Genomic DNA, 14280 nt, shown 5'->3' on the forward strand with positions numbered 1-14280 from the left:
GAGAAAAAGGTGGTTCTGCATGCACGTCAAAGCTCTTTAAACAGAGATAAGTTGCAAAAGTAAATTTTCTTGACATTTACTGATACAGACAAGATTATGTGATGAAGTTTCCTCCAAGATTAAGTGTATGGATCCCCTAGGTCTGTGTTGTGTCGGAATACTTAGTTTGATGGTAATTTATTTATATGCTATAAAGAAAGTCTCTAAAAATAAAAAATCAAAGCAAACAACCCCCTTCCCTCTTAAAAAAAAACCTCAACCAAACAAAAAACCAACCTCTTTTAGGTATATATAAATTTTGTTTCACCAGTTACCAAGAGGTGTTGCAGAATAGCTGCTTTTCCATAATGAAATCTCCATGTATATATGAAAAAAGCTGTTGTGCATAATTTTTAATTGACATGTCTAGCTTGTTCGCTGTGAGTTATATATAAAGGTAAAAATAAAAAAAAATAGCCTCTCTCTTTCTTCTGCTCCAGTGAATCTTGTTAATTGCCGTGAAGCCTGCTCTTTCAAGCTGTCTTTGAGATCCTTACTGTAACTGTCTCTCAAGTTGTCTGCTATTTAGCTAGTCTGTTGATGTTATGAATTGTATTAGAAATTCCTGGAATACCATTTTACCAGGTTTCAGCCAGAATTTCTTGCCTAGAATAGCCTTACAAAGGGTTCAGGGTACCTAGTGCCAGGTTTTACACTTCCTTCAAGAATATTCTTTCCCCTGTGTGATGTGTAAAAGGGAAATACCATATTTTATTTTTGGGGGGTACGTGTTCCTGAATGAAAGTAACTTGGCAGTAAGGACACTGGATCCAGATCAGGTGTGAACATACAAATGGAAACATAAAAATAGATAGGATCCCTTTAGGAATTTACACGGAATTTAAATTCCAATCTTGATTTATATAGTTTTACTTAACCAGTGATTAGGTGTATTTCCAGATTGGGACACTTTGGAGCGTAGGTTGATGCCTTGTCAGTTCTGTTCAAGGTGTGATTACAGTCTGTGATGTTTTCATTAGCAGAATCTCTAAGGAAAGGTAGAACACAGTAAAATTTACAATGAAAGATTTTTTTTTTCTCCCTATAATAAGCTTTTAGCATTTTATTCTATTTCTCTCTAAGAACTTCAAATATAATGTTGCTTTCTATCACTTATAAAAGTATGTTCCACCTGAAGACACTTACTCATTTCCCAGGTATTACTTCACAGCTGCTTAGCTGGTGTATTGTTATTGTATTACTATTTTCTTATTTGTATTAGAGTAGCTCTAGTTTTAATTAAAACAGTAGCTTGCAACCACTACCTCTTGTGTTTCTAGCTGAATTATCTTCTGGTAGAAATACTTTTTCCAGGTGTTGGCAGTGTACCATGATCAGGTAACCTCTAATACTTTTTTCTTCAGTGAACTAATTAAGCTGTGCTTCTTAAGTCTTCCATTACAAAACATTGTAACAGTGGAGCAGGAAGAAAAAGGTGAAGGGCTTCTCACATGATTGGGAAAAGCTTTGAATTAACACAAGGGTGAGGGAGAGGAGGGGAGGTGGGGAAGAGAATAATATAAAAGGAAGGGATATTGTAATTTACTTTGACCATGAAAGTACTCTTGGTGTAAACTACTTGCAGATTTTTGAGTTTAAGAAGCTGTACCATGAGGGCATGAAAAATACTTGAGCATAGGAGTGGAGCTTACCTGGGAGGGAGTCTGCCAGTTTAGAGTCATGTTTTCCAGAACTTCAGTTGTTCTTTTAGCATTTTTCTGAAACCTTTCCAATTTTGCTGTTGGACATATTAAGATTAATTCCGCATTTCTGAAACCTGCTACATATCCCTTATGTTCTCCATGTGTTCAACAAAGTTGGTGTTATACACAAGGATGTAATTTGTATGTGGTACATACTTTAACCATAACTTCTGCAATATTTATTTCTACTACTCTTGGAGTAGAGCAAATACATTGATTAAGACTCTACAGTTTTAAGCTGCTAAGACATACCATATATAGTGATTAGCTGTGTTGATCCATTGAACTTTGATATAATATAAAGTGTCTAACTCATCCAGAGTATTTTAAATCCAAGAAATAAATTATCTTTCGCATGTGGGTTTTCTCATAAATGTCCTGAAATCTATGCATGTGCATAGTACTGGGTAGCACTCCCTTTTTGGACCACTTATTTATGATGTGCAAGAGACTGTTTTCAATTTCGTACTCTGCTTCTACTGAAGAAATACTTTAAATGTACTTCTACCTCTTTATCTGAGAACAGAAATAGAATGTTTCGGGCAGATTTCTTGTTGTATGATTTGAGAGGCATCTGTAGATGATAAGTAAATCCAGTTCATTTCTGATTTCATTTCCTGCAAATGCTTGGGCTCCTGTTTCAGCAACCTGTCTCTGTACATCTAAGTGAAGTGACTGTGTTACTTGGTTTTACAAAAAGTATTTTTCATTTGGATCTCACATCCCTCATCCTGCAGTAATGGCTCCATTTATATCGGCAGAGTCTGTCACCAGATTAGGTATCGCTTTCATGAATGAAGGACTGTAAAACAGACAGTGTAGCTAGCGACTGAATTTTTATCGACATACGTGTTAGGAAAATGAAGAGATAACCATGTGTAGCTAATCAAAATCCATCTTTAGTCTTTATAGAGAATTTAAAGGATTGGAATTGGTGGCTTCAAGCTCAATGCCTAGGTTGGGTTTTAAATGACAAATATCATATATCCTTCTTAAGGTAGAGCGTTGTTTACATCTCTTATCCTTTGCTCTTTCTCACATAAAATATAATGAATTCTTCTCAACTTGGGTAGGGGATGTGAACAAAATTTATTGTAGGCTACTGGTGGGAGATCTTCCTAATTAGTCAATGATAATAATTACTTGCGTATCCATACACTGTTGAATCTCCAGTCTTAAGGACGCTGTTGTGCCTTCTTGTATTAATCTTTTGATTTAAAACAAGCTAAGAATAATTCTGAGGTCATAAAATATTATATAGGATTCTTTCCTTCCAGATTTCTGTCCTAATGTTTTGGGCTGTAAGTTTATGGTGTGTTTTGTATTTTCTTCCAAATAATGAAAGAGATTTCATTCTGCTTTCTAGGTAATTTCTCTTAATTGTTTACTGTGAAGATGAGCACAGTTACTGCTCTTTCTGGGTATCTTTTAAAAGAGAGAGAATTGCCTGATTTCTTTTAATTTTATTTTTTTTTTTCCTCCCTAGATGCCTTCAGTGTCTTTTCAGCACAGGATTCTGGATTTCAGTTAAGATACATGTATCAGTTCTGATTGAGATAGTTAGACTACAGAGTAGTGAAAGTTGAGCTGAAGATGTTGCCAGGCATTTTATATTGTGTATTGATTGTTAGGCTCAGCTTGATGTGCAGTCTTTGGAGCACCACTCCCCAGTTGCTTTGGTGAACTGGTTTTACGGCAAACTCGTGATGATATGAAGTTACTTTTTTTTCCAGGAAAAATGGTTATCAATTCCGGGTGACCCTAACTATTTCAGTTGAAAATATCTTTCTTTGATAGGCTTTTTAACTGCACAGAGAAGCTGTTGTACCTGATTTCCATTGCTAGTGCTTAGACAAAGAAGTGTGAGAAACACATCTAGAGGAAGGGCAAGGCAGGAATACCTCTTCAGGTATTAATACCTAATACCTAGGTAGAGTATCAGCAATCCTAGATTGACTTTGATCAGTCATGATGCTTCATGTTGACTTTTCCAAATCCACCGGATAGGATAATGTGTGCATAAATATGGTTTTGGATTCCTAGATAGACAACCAAGTGCTACCAGAGGAAAAATCCTGAGTATGGGGTCAGGAGGTGACCAGACTCACTCAAAAACATGTATCAGTGATTTTTTTTTTTTTTTTTTTGAGTGTGAAATGGTAGAAAAATATAGTCTTGTTCTTATAGTTCATCTTTTCCAGTGGAAGTCTGATATTCTGCAAGATGTTTAGTTTAAAATGTAGCACAAACTCTTTCCTTATTAGTGCTCATAATCAGTATGTCTGTTGTAGCTGAAACCATTTCTTTGTAAATTCTGAAAGTCTGTTAGTTGGAAAAGTCATTGAAGAAAGAAAACCAGAATCTCTGCTCTAGCTATTAGGAGTAGGAAGGGAGTGAAATGTATGTGTGGAATAAAGCAGTAGCAGAGAAAGGTTTTGTTTAAATCTAAAATAACATTTAAAATGTCTATCTAGAAATAGGTTTTATGTAATGTCAGGAGGAAAGAATTAACTAGCATGTTAGTGTTCCAAATCGTACAGGGTCAAATTTATCATGTTTTGCTACTTGGGACTTTAATAATTTATATAATAAACATCCACATGAATTTTAGCATCAGTTATTGCTGCTCTGTCCCCAAGTGACAGGCTGCTAGGCTGCTCTTGTCTGCCCCTGTCATTTTGCCCAGAAGGTTGTACCTACTTAGGACTAACTGACAAGCTGTGGCATATCTGTTTGCATGAGGCCCTTTCCAGGGAGGCACATGGCATTCTCAGTATGCTTCATCTGCTGTCCTCTGCAAATCATATGCCCTGGAAACACTGAATGTGAGAAGGCTGAACTGAATGTATAAACGATCCAATATGAAGACTACTTGCAAAGAATTTAAATGAAACTGAGGGGAAAAAGTGTTTAACTCTAACTTGCAGAAAAAGTCTTGAAAGGAAGATACTAATTAGCTGGGTGTTTTTTTATTCTGCAACAAAGGCGATGCAGAGGATCCAACCACAGTGGGTTTACAATAACTGTAATTTTGGATGATACCTATGCTATGCATCAGGCAAGATTACAGATAGTCTGACATATGCCTGAAGCCTAACAGACTTTTAAACCCAGGAAACTGATAACTCCCAGAAGGATCCTGAATTTAAGGGGTTATTATCATTCTGGTACAATACCCTGGACACTAAGATAGTCCACAGTAGATTTCAAGACTATTTGGAGGCTGCTGGAAAAAAAAACCCCAGACTATTCTCACTTTCCTTCTTGTGTATCTTGCTCTGCCATTCTCTTTATAACTTTGAGTTTCAAGGTTGACATCAACACTTAATCTATATAATATGATTTAAGAGATTATGACTATTCCCTTATTGGTTAACTTGCCTCCCTAATATGGCAAAACAGCTAACAGGATGCAGTGCACCTGCTCACTCTATCTGCTTAATTGGCTGAAGTGAGGAAGTTGCCAAAAACTCTGAAAATAATTTGATTAAATTCTTACATGGTTTCCTCCTCATGGTCTCCTGAAATAAGGTACTTGAGCCATAGGAAACTATGAATTTAGTTAGAAGTGCAGTGAGAAAGAAGAGATTCTGTTTTAAGATTTCATAGTTGAAGGGATTATGGGGCAAGAGGGTGGGGGGAAAAGAGCTTAATTTTTGTTCTTTTTCTTTGTTTATGTGCCAGTGCTTTTGTTAGTAATCAAGTTCGTTTGGTTTCCATTACATAGTTACCCATGTGTGTCTCCTATAGAGTGGAGGGAAAAATATAAAGGAGAAAAACACATTAATGAAACTTTGAATTCCTGGAACTTGTTTCAAAGTCTTTAAAATGAATATCAGGTTAACGCTGTTTCTAATCTATAGGCAAAATAGTATTTTTCTTCTGAAATTATATATAAATTATGTAAAGGAAAGAAGGCAACAAATCAGTCTAGAATTTGGACAACGCTCAAATGCAGAATTTCTTGATGGCCCCTTTGCGCAGTTCCCAACTGGTCCTGCTTGCTTATGCCTAGATTCTCTTTACTTTTATAATCACCTTTGCTTCGTTAACTCTGTAGTGATTACCTATGATACATTGTTAATGCGCAAGGTAGTCTGTTACGAGTTTTTCTGGTGGGACAAGTCTCTGAAAGAAAACTTCTATTTGCTTTACCTTCAACCTTCCATATCCAGCTTCCACTGAAGTTTCTGCTGTCTCATGTTGCAAATTTACTTCCATTAATTCCAAAATATTATCATAAATATTTAAATTAAAATTTTTATATCAGTATTTTTTAGTGGAAAATAAATCAATTACTTCTCTTACTTTCAGATGGGCACCTTTAAGGCACATGATGGTGAATATTTTTTAGAACCTCTGATGAAAGCGGATGGAGGTGAACATGAAGATGAGCATAACAAACCACATCTTATATACAGGCACGAAGAACTTAAAAAAAAGTATCAGAAATCCCATAAACCTTGTGAAGTTTCAGGTATAGTCATACTTTAAATTTCAATGTGACTTTTTCAAATGTCAGATGTTTTTTAAAAAAAAGATTTAATTTCTGTAAATAATGTTTATCTTCAGATTGTTCCATTACAACCTACACATTTCTTTCATGTAGGCTTGGCAGCCATTTCTTTTTCTGTCTGTCAGTGGCTAATTCAAATGGAGGACAAAATGTGCATTTAAAAAGACCCTAAAAATTCATGATGTTGCAAGAACTTCTCTGTGGGTTTACTTTTACACCTATGTTGTCCCATATGTAAACATTTAAAGAGTAAATCCACAGGAGTTATTGCTTAGATTTACAAAAGATAACAAACTTATTTCAAATTTAACAGATAATACAGGACATCTGTCTTCCTTAATAATGGAAGCATCTAATATTACCTGTTAATGTAGATTTTTGTCCTTATGAATGTTTTAATTATTCATGCTACATATTCATAATATTTAGTTTTATTTAAAAAGAAGGAAGGTAGTTTACAAGCATGCTATTAGAATATGTGACAAGTAAATGGTTGTACTCAGCTTCACGGTATATAGGTAAATTATTAAGCAGAGTAACTCATGAGCGAGAAAGTATGCAGTGAAAGTGACTATGAACGGCAAAAAACCCTTTATTAATAGCATGAAGAAGTGAGTAGAAAGCACTGTGCTTTAAACTAACATGTTTTTTAGTGAGGCAGAAAACTTTCAGTAGTTGTTTTTCATAATTATGCATGCATCTTTGTAGTGGGAAAGTAGTATGATGTGAGAGGCACCTGCAGCTACAAAGTACAAAAACTAGACAAAAGAGTGGGATTAGAAAGGATTTGTTTGAAATTGTAGGTGTCCATAGACTCATTCTAAACACTGAGATACCATCTGCTTTGGGATATAATGATGTGGAAACCTTTGAAGATCCTGCCTGAGCAATGCACTTCTTAACCTTTACTATTATTCTAGTACCACTTAAAAAATATTTTTCATTGTGTTGGAAACATTTTTTTTTTTAAGCCTATTAACATCAATGCTTTTGTTTTGATTTTGATAGAAGCATATGGGCTTCGTTTATTTGGCTTCAAAGCAAGCACAAATGGGTGGAGATTCACAATAGGAGAAAGCAGCTTATATTTGGTTCGGCTTGGCATTCAGAAACATCCTGTCTAATTAAAATTCTACACCTTTCATGAGATTAGAATTTGTATTTATGCATTTTTGAATGTACTTGCACTTCAGGAACGTTTAAGCAAGGCTGAGTACCTAAATATGATTGTCTAAAGAAAAGGAAAATAATAACATTTCAACTTCAGTTTCTTAGGGGATATCTCTCTGTATGTTTGAAAATGTAAATTGCGAAAATAATGGTGTAGCTTGGGTGGCTAGTGTCTTCAACTTTAGTAAATTCTTAAAGCATATTTTATACTCAGAAACAATAGTTGAGAATTCTGCTTTTCTGTAGATACGAAGGCCAGAAAGCAGCCATTATGATCATCTTGCATTCAGCAAATTCTAGTGAAAGGTATTTCTTTAGCTCTATTTTAGGAAGCTGATGCTATCTATTTCTTGATTGTCATTGAAGAACAAGGCGTTAGTACTTTGAAAATCAAGCAAATGTTATTCATGATTCTTTTTTTAATGATGAATAATAGGTACTGAATCAAAGTAGAGGTCTTTCAATTTGTTGTGTGGTTTGTTTTTTTACTGTGTTGTGTATGAGAATTCTAGGAATGTAAGCAACCTAGTGTTAGGAAAAAGACTCCAAGCATTAAGAATATAATAATTTCCCTGCTTTTCATTTATTGGGGCAACTACAAAAGATTGTGATTCAGGGATTCCTGTAACTTTTGGGGGAGTGAGGTTGCAGAAATGTTAATGGAGAAAAAACATGTGTTATATTTCTGTCCTTCTAAAGAAGAGATTTGTCTCCTTTAATGCTAGTCTTGCCTGGTTGTTCATATCCTTCCTTCAAGGAGGAACAGAATATATCTAGCAATACTTGTGATCATGAGAGTTTCTCTAGCAAGTGAACCTTGACAGAGGATGTGAAGAGGCATAGCATTCAGTACATCTTTTGAGTTTGAAATTATACCACGATAGTTACTTCTAAAATTGTCTAATCTTTTCCTCACTTTGTACGGGTTTCTTCTAAACTAACTTGTTGATGAAAAATTAATTGGAAACCCTGGTACAAGCCTTACTCAAGTCAGGATGGGGCATCTGCTGCACTTCCTCTGTCCATAAATTCTGTTTCCTTAACACAGGGAAGCTCATCTGAGTTTACCACAACATTTTTGATAAATAGGATAGCTATTACTCATCCACTTGTTGATTTCTGGTGTTTCTAAACAAAATTAATTTGACTTGTTCTGGTATTGAATTTGTCTTGACTGGTCCATAAGTTCAGGTTGTTTTTAAACTCCCACTTTAGATGCTGTTTCCCATTTTGCCAGTACTCTGAAATCTCAGACATCTTCTCTGACCTAGTAAAGATAATGTGCACATGAGATTGCTTGAGCCAGTCCTCTTCAGTGCATCAAACTTGGTCAGTCTGAACACATCTAATATAGGTACTCACGAACAAGATCCTTTTCAAATGCAGTCCCCAAATTCTCCCCTTATTATTGTTAGTGCTGATAGTTTTTGCAATTATTATAGCTATATTTTGTGACTGACTTTGAGACAATTACTTAGCAAACTTTTAGGTGCTTGCTGTTGTCCTTCTATTTTGTTTTCTGGCTGTATTGTGCTCTAACTTTAAAGAGGACAGATTACTGACATGTCAATTCCTCTCAAGTTGAGGGTGACAGAGTTGGGATATCTGAGTTCTTGAGTCAGTTCTGTAGTCACTAAGTCATTAGAATAAAAGGATTAGGAGACATATCCTTTGGCAGCTACTTTTTAAGAGGAAATCCAGCTGCCAGAAAGCAGTGGAGGTTTGTTCTGAGGGAGCTGAAATGCCTAGTTAGGACGTTAAATTCTGGAGAGTAGTGAGAATTCATGTATGTGTCTCAGTTAAGTATTTTTATGTGGGCTATTGCTAAGGTGACTCCCTAATCAATGCATGGATTTTATGTATCAGGCATCAGAAGCTTCTGGTGGCTGGACTATACAGCCTAACTGGGAAGTATTACAGTACTTAGTTTGGAGGTATCTGAATAGGTTCTGTATTTCCTTTAGAACCTGATTCTACATAATGAATATTAACAAAGCTGTCAAGGAGGTCACTGAAGGCTTTTGTGTCCTTGCTTATGAAGAAAACTTTGTATTTATATAGATATAATGCTATATAAATAAAGTCAATAGGGACTTGAATTAAGCACTCAGACCTAGTCTTTGGCTCTGTTGGTGTCAGAGGTTTGTGTGTAAAAAGTATATATTTTGTTTAATTAGCTTGCTTTCTTAAGCTGTAGTGCTTATCTCCTTCTAGCCTGTTTGGATTATACTGCACTCTAGGAACTGTATAATACTGCTGTCTCTTAACTGATTTTTAACAATAAATCCATATGTGATAGAACTCTGATAATGTACAAGATGTCTAATTACATATTCCTATTACAGCCTTCCATGTTTAATATGTTTTTTTAATTCTCTCATTGGTTCTCTTTGAAGAAAGATCATAAATATGTTTTCTTTGTCTATTTTGGGCAGCCTTTTGCTCATTTCTCTTTTTTAAATTGAGAAACTGTGTTCTACAGTAAATATTTCTTTACAGAGAAAGAGTTGAAGACCAGCACTTTACTACAGCCAACCTTCAGCAGTTTAAATGAAGACAGCAATGTTTTACAGAAGTCTCTCAGTTTAGAGTATGCTTTAAATAACTTCTCTGTAGAGGATGGTGGCAATCCACATTCCAGGAAAAAACGTTTTCTTTCCTATCCAAGATATGTAGAAGTGATGGTTACAGCTGACAGCAAAATGGTTCGTCACCATGGGCAGAATTTGCAGCACTACGTACTAACACTGATGTCAATAGTAAGTAAACTGAAGTTCCTCAGTATTAGTAATTCCAGTTATTTCAGTTCTTTTGTTTTCTCTTCATCAACTTCCCTGTCCTCTGGTATGACTGAATTATGTATTAAAAGAAACAGATCCTATAAACATAAAACCCCCCATAGGGCCAAAACTTAAGGTTATGGATCTTTTTAGCTTAATGCAGTAAGGTGTGTAGATGAATGTGACCTATTTCCTGATTTGCTCTTGCATTAGATGAATTCTTAAGCTTCAGTGGGTTAAACATATGGATTAATTACAGCAGACAGGTTAAAAGGCATTGTAAAAAAATACTTGGTTGTGGTAATCCTGGGTTTTTCAAGTAATTTCAAATTAACATGGGTCAGACTTTGAGTTGGCATAATTTAGTTGAGCTCTTTCTGAGGTGAATTCGTTCTTGAACCAAGTCACTTCTTATTGATTTAGGATCTAGTACAATAACCTCATGGTGAACCTTTTGTAAAATCAAAAGGTTTACCATGACATCTGTGGAACCATTTTTTAGGAAAAGGTAGGATAAAATATTCCCCATGGTAATTATTTCTAGAGATCTGTCCTCCCATCTATTCAAGAAGCTTAGTTTATATGAAACTGCATTGAACTTCAGGCTTGCAAATTAAGAAACCTATGTATAGATATCTGTGGAGATAACTGCTTTAAATAGAGCTATTCACTTGACCATCTACTTTTGGGTGAACAGAATAGTGCTGTAGTTTCCACAGAGATCAATTGATTTGCTTCATAGAAGTGTCCAGTGCCATTCAAGGTGCCATAGGGCGTTTGACTTGGCCTTAGCTATTGCTTCACAAAGCTGTGCAAGTTTCCTGCAGATCATGTGTTGTATCTGCCAGTTCTGTATAGGTGTCTGATAACCTCTAGCACCTAAAGTGACACCAGGTAATGTGTAGTTACGCAACTGAATTGAGTTCTGCTCACTTTAACATCTAGATCTCTCACTGATGGCAGCAGAGGTGCTGTTACCTATTACACAGATGTAGGCACCTAAATTTAGAAGATGAAATCTTCTTTAATTGGTTTATAAGATAAATAATGAAGTTTTAAGGGACATTAGCATACTTTGATAGTCTTCTGATTTTTTTTTCTGCTGATAGTGGTGTGAAGTTCTGAAAGTTCATGTATTAACAAAATGTAATCAGTATTGAAATGTAGATTTTTTTTTTTTTTTCTTTAACTTATAGTACACACTGAATTTGGAAATTTTTTAGAAACAAATGATCCCAAAGATGCCATTTTTTTTATAAAGTTACGTTTTTAATATAGAGCTATACTTCATTTTGCACTTCACACCAAAACGATGTGGTGAAAACATTTTAAAATGGAAACTGCTTTTTACAAAACTTTACAATAAGATGAAATAGAACATTTATGGTATGCTTTTTTATGAGGTGCTGTTCTGATTATAGCTAATGTAATTCCTGATGTTCTTTAAGAACCACTGTTCCTGCATCTGTAGATGTTGTACATTAACCACTGTTCCTTACAGCGTGATGTATCTTGTGTCTTTTTAATTACATAATTGAACTTCTACTAGGTAAATAGGATATGCATGGTATAATTGCTGCTAAAATAGGATATGCGGTGTATAAATGCTGCTAAAGAGAGTCTGTATGAACTGTTTTTAAGATCTAGCATTTAACATATACATGTATGAGTGAAAGAAAACCAGTTCTTTGCTAAAAATCTTGTGACTTCATTCTTGCGCTTACCTATCTATACTGTAAAACCAGAATAGATTAGAGCAGTTATTGCTGGCTTTGAGGTAATGGCATACAATAAAACACTACATCTTTAATATTAATTTAATATATTTGAATACCACAGTAGATTAGAAAATAAGATGTATAGCTGGCATCTTCTGGCAGCTCTTATTCCACATATACATCTGCTACTTCTGAAGGTAATCTTCAAACAAAAGTATAAGACATTATTTCTAGAAATGTTTAGCTTTTATAAATGCAGGGGTTTTTTAAGTATAAAATCAGATCTTAATTCTGAAATATTTTCTTCACAGTCCAGTTAATGTTCTCCCCACCCCCATAGGAATACATATCCCAGCTCATATCCCGTCTCATTCAACCATTTCACCAACGTTGTAGAATCACAGAATAATTTAACTTGTAAGGGACCTTTGGAAGTTACTGGTCTAACCCTCTACTAACATCTATATTGCTTTGTCACACAAATCAAATAATGCAGATGAAGACAAAGTCTTCTTCAGTTTCTTCTTTTCTCTTCTTTCTCCTTGCCTTTAACAGTTATTTTTTCGGTAAGCTCGTAATAATTGTGAAGAATAGAAAAACAAATGACTACCACTCTTTGCTATATAATCTGTATTAGAATGCGTGAGTATGCAGGTGGGTCTTTTCTTGACCCCCAGCCTATTAGTGTTTGAAATTAGAACCATTATTAGTCTTACTTCATTACCCATAAAGGGAAAAAATTGAACTATTAAATTTTATCCTTTCAGCCTTTATACAAATAGCTTGGACTATTAACTTTAGATGGTATTTGTGTCTGGTCAAGCAACTTCTCCTGTTATGGGAAATTGTCAGGTTGCTGGCATTTTAAATGAATCAAGCATTATATTCTACTCCTATAATAATTCTGAAACTTTAAAATCCAAGCCAAAACTGAATATCCTTAAAAGAAACCTAAAAAGTTTAAACATGTAAATACCATTAAATTTTAATGAAACTTAGACACCTAGTTCCCAGAAGAACCTTTGAAATTCTGGCCCATTTTTTTTCTTTTTTTTTTTTTTTTTTTAGCATCAACAAAGACACCAAAGTAAACTTGATGCTATAGGATACTGTTTTATGAGTGGAAAATAAGAGCTGAAATATACTGCTAAATATTTTTAGGGTTTTAAGTGTCTTGTCACTTATCCAATTGAACCTGAAAAGGCTTAACTCTCAGCATGCAAGTAATCCCATTGAACTGGAACTGGAATGCATTTTCTCATTTCTTTAAAACTGCATAAATCTTGGCAAGATGAGTATTCACTGTATTTACACAGTCTTGAAAAATCTTACTAGTTCTAACTGAAATATGTATTTAAAAATGCAAGGAATACCTTTGCTGTAGGACTTCATAAAAATTTTTGTATTGAAATGCAGGAGTGGCATTATTTAATGTGAAATCATAAATAAAATAATGAAGAAATCTGTGATTGCTTAACTCATAATGTTCTTCCTTGTTCCTCCAAGCATTGCATCAGCAGAGCAGGCAGCAGGTACTGCTTTAATAGATTTATTAGCTGGAGGACTCTATCTTAGATGCATTATGTTGTGACAGGTTGAAGTCTCTAACATGAAGACTTGGTCTTAGCAACTGAAATAATTCATTAACACACTAGAGTTTACTGTAAAAGCACCAAAACCTCATCAAATCTGGTTCCATGATACATTGAGGTACTGTCCTCCTTTTCTGAATCAGGTACCTGATTACTGACATCTTTTAAAGAAATGTACTGCTTACATAATTGGTTTGGTAATAAACTTCTTGGTCTGTTCTTAGTCTGCTTGCAGCAAATACTTTGTAACCTTGCCTTTCTGAAAGAAAACTTGACATGTAAAACCACCTGTGGTAGGGCTATGTTGGCCAGCTCAGATTGTGAACTTGGCTGACTGCCTAGTCATGTGAGTGCTAGAGTTGAAACATGGGAGGGGACCAGCCATGCATTGGAGAGGATTGAGGCAGCATCAGTTCAGATCATTTAACTTGCAGTGAGACTGTGGAATCATAAAATGGCATTACATAATGGTAAAATAGTACCACTATAACATGGTATTAAAAGCTGGTATTTTTAATTTCCATCAAGACAGGCTCCTAACTTGGACTGCATGTAAACGGTTTTGACTATCCATTATTTTGTTCACTGTGTAGTCTTTCAGATCTGTGCAAATCAAGCTGCTATTGAAGTACCTTGAAATAGTTACTGCTGCTTTAGTAATATTTTGTGGCTACTGTCATTTACTGAGATGTAAAATGTAAGAGAGTGAGTAACAGATCTTAATAGCAAAAATTTTTTCTAGTTGTAGTCTTGTTTATATAT

General features: G+C 34.9%; 1 protein-coding gene across 1 annotated transcript in view; it reads left to right on the top strand.

The window, feature by feature from the left end:
* The window catches only part of ADAMTS20 (ADAM metallopeptidase with thrombospondin type 1 motif 20), a 100454-nt gene that overhangs the window by 7515 nt on the left and 78659 nt on the right, over positions 1-14280 (top strand). The window contains exons 3-4 of the mRNA XM_074903020.1: positions 6057-6219; positions 9928-10187. Of these exons, the coding sequence (XP_074759121.1) occupies positions 6057-6219; positions 9928-10187 (423 nt within the window). The remainder of the gene's footprint in view (positions 1-6056; positions 6220-9927; positions 10188-14280) is intronic.

This window comes from Athene noctua, chromosome 3, assembly GCF_965140245.1.
Source record: "Athene noctua chromosome 3, bAthNoc1.hap1.1, whole genome shotgun sequence".
Classification (NCBI taxonomy): Eukaryota; Metazoa; Chordata; class Aves; order Strigiformes; family Strigidae; genus Athene; species Athene noctua.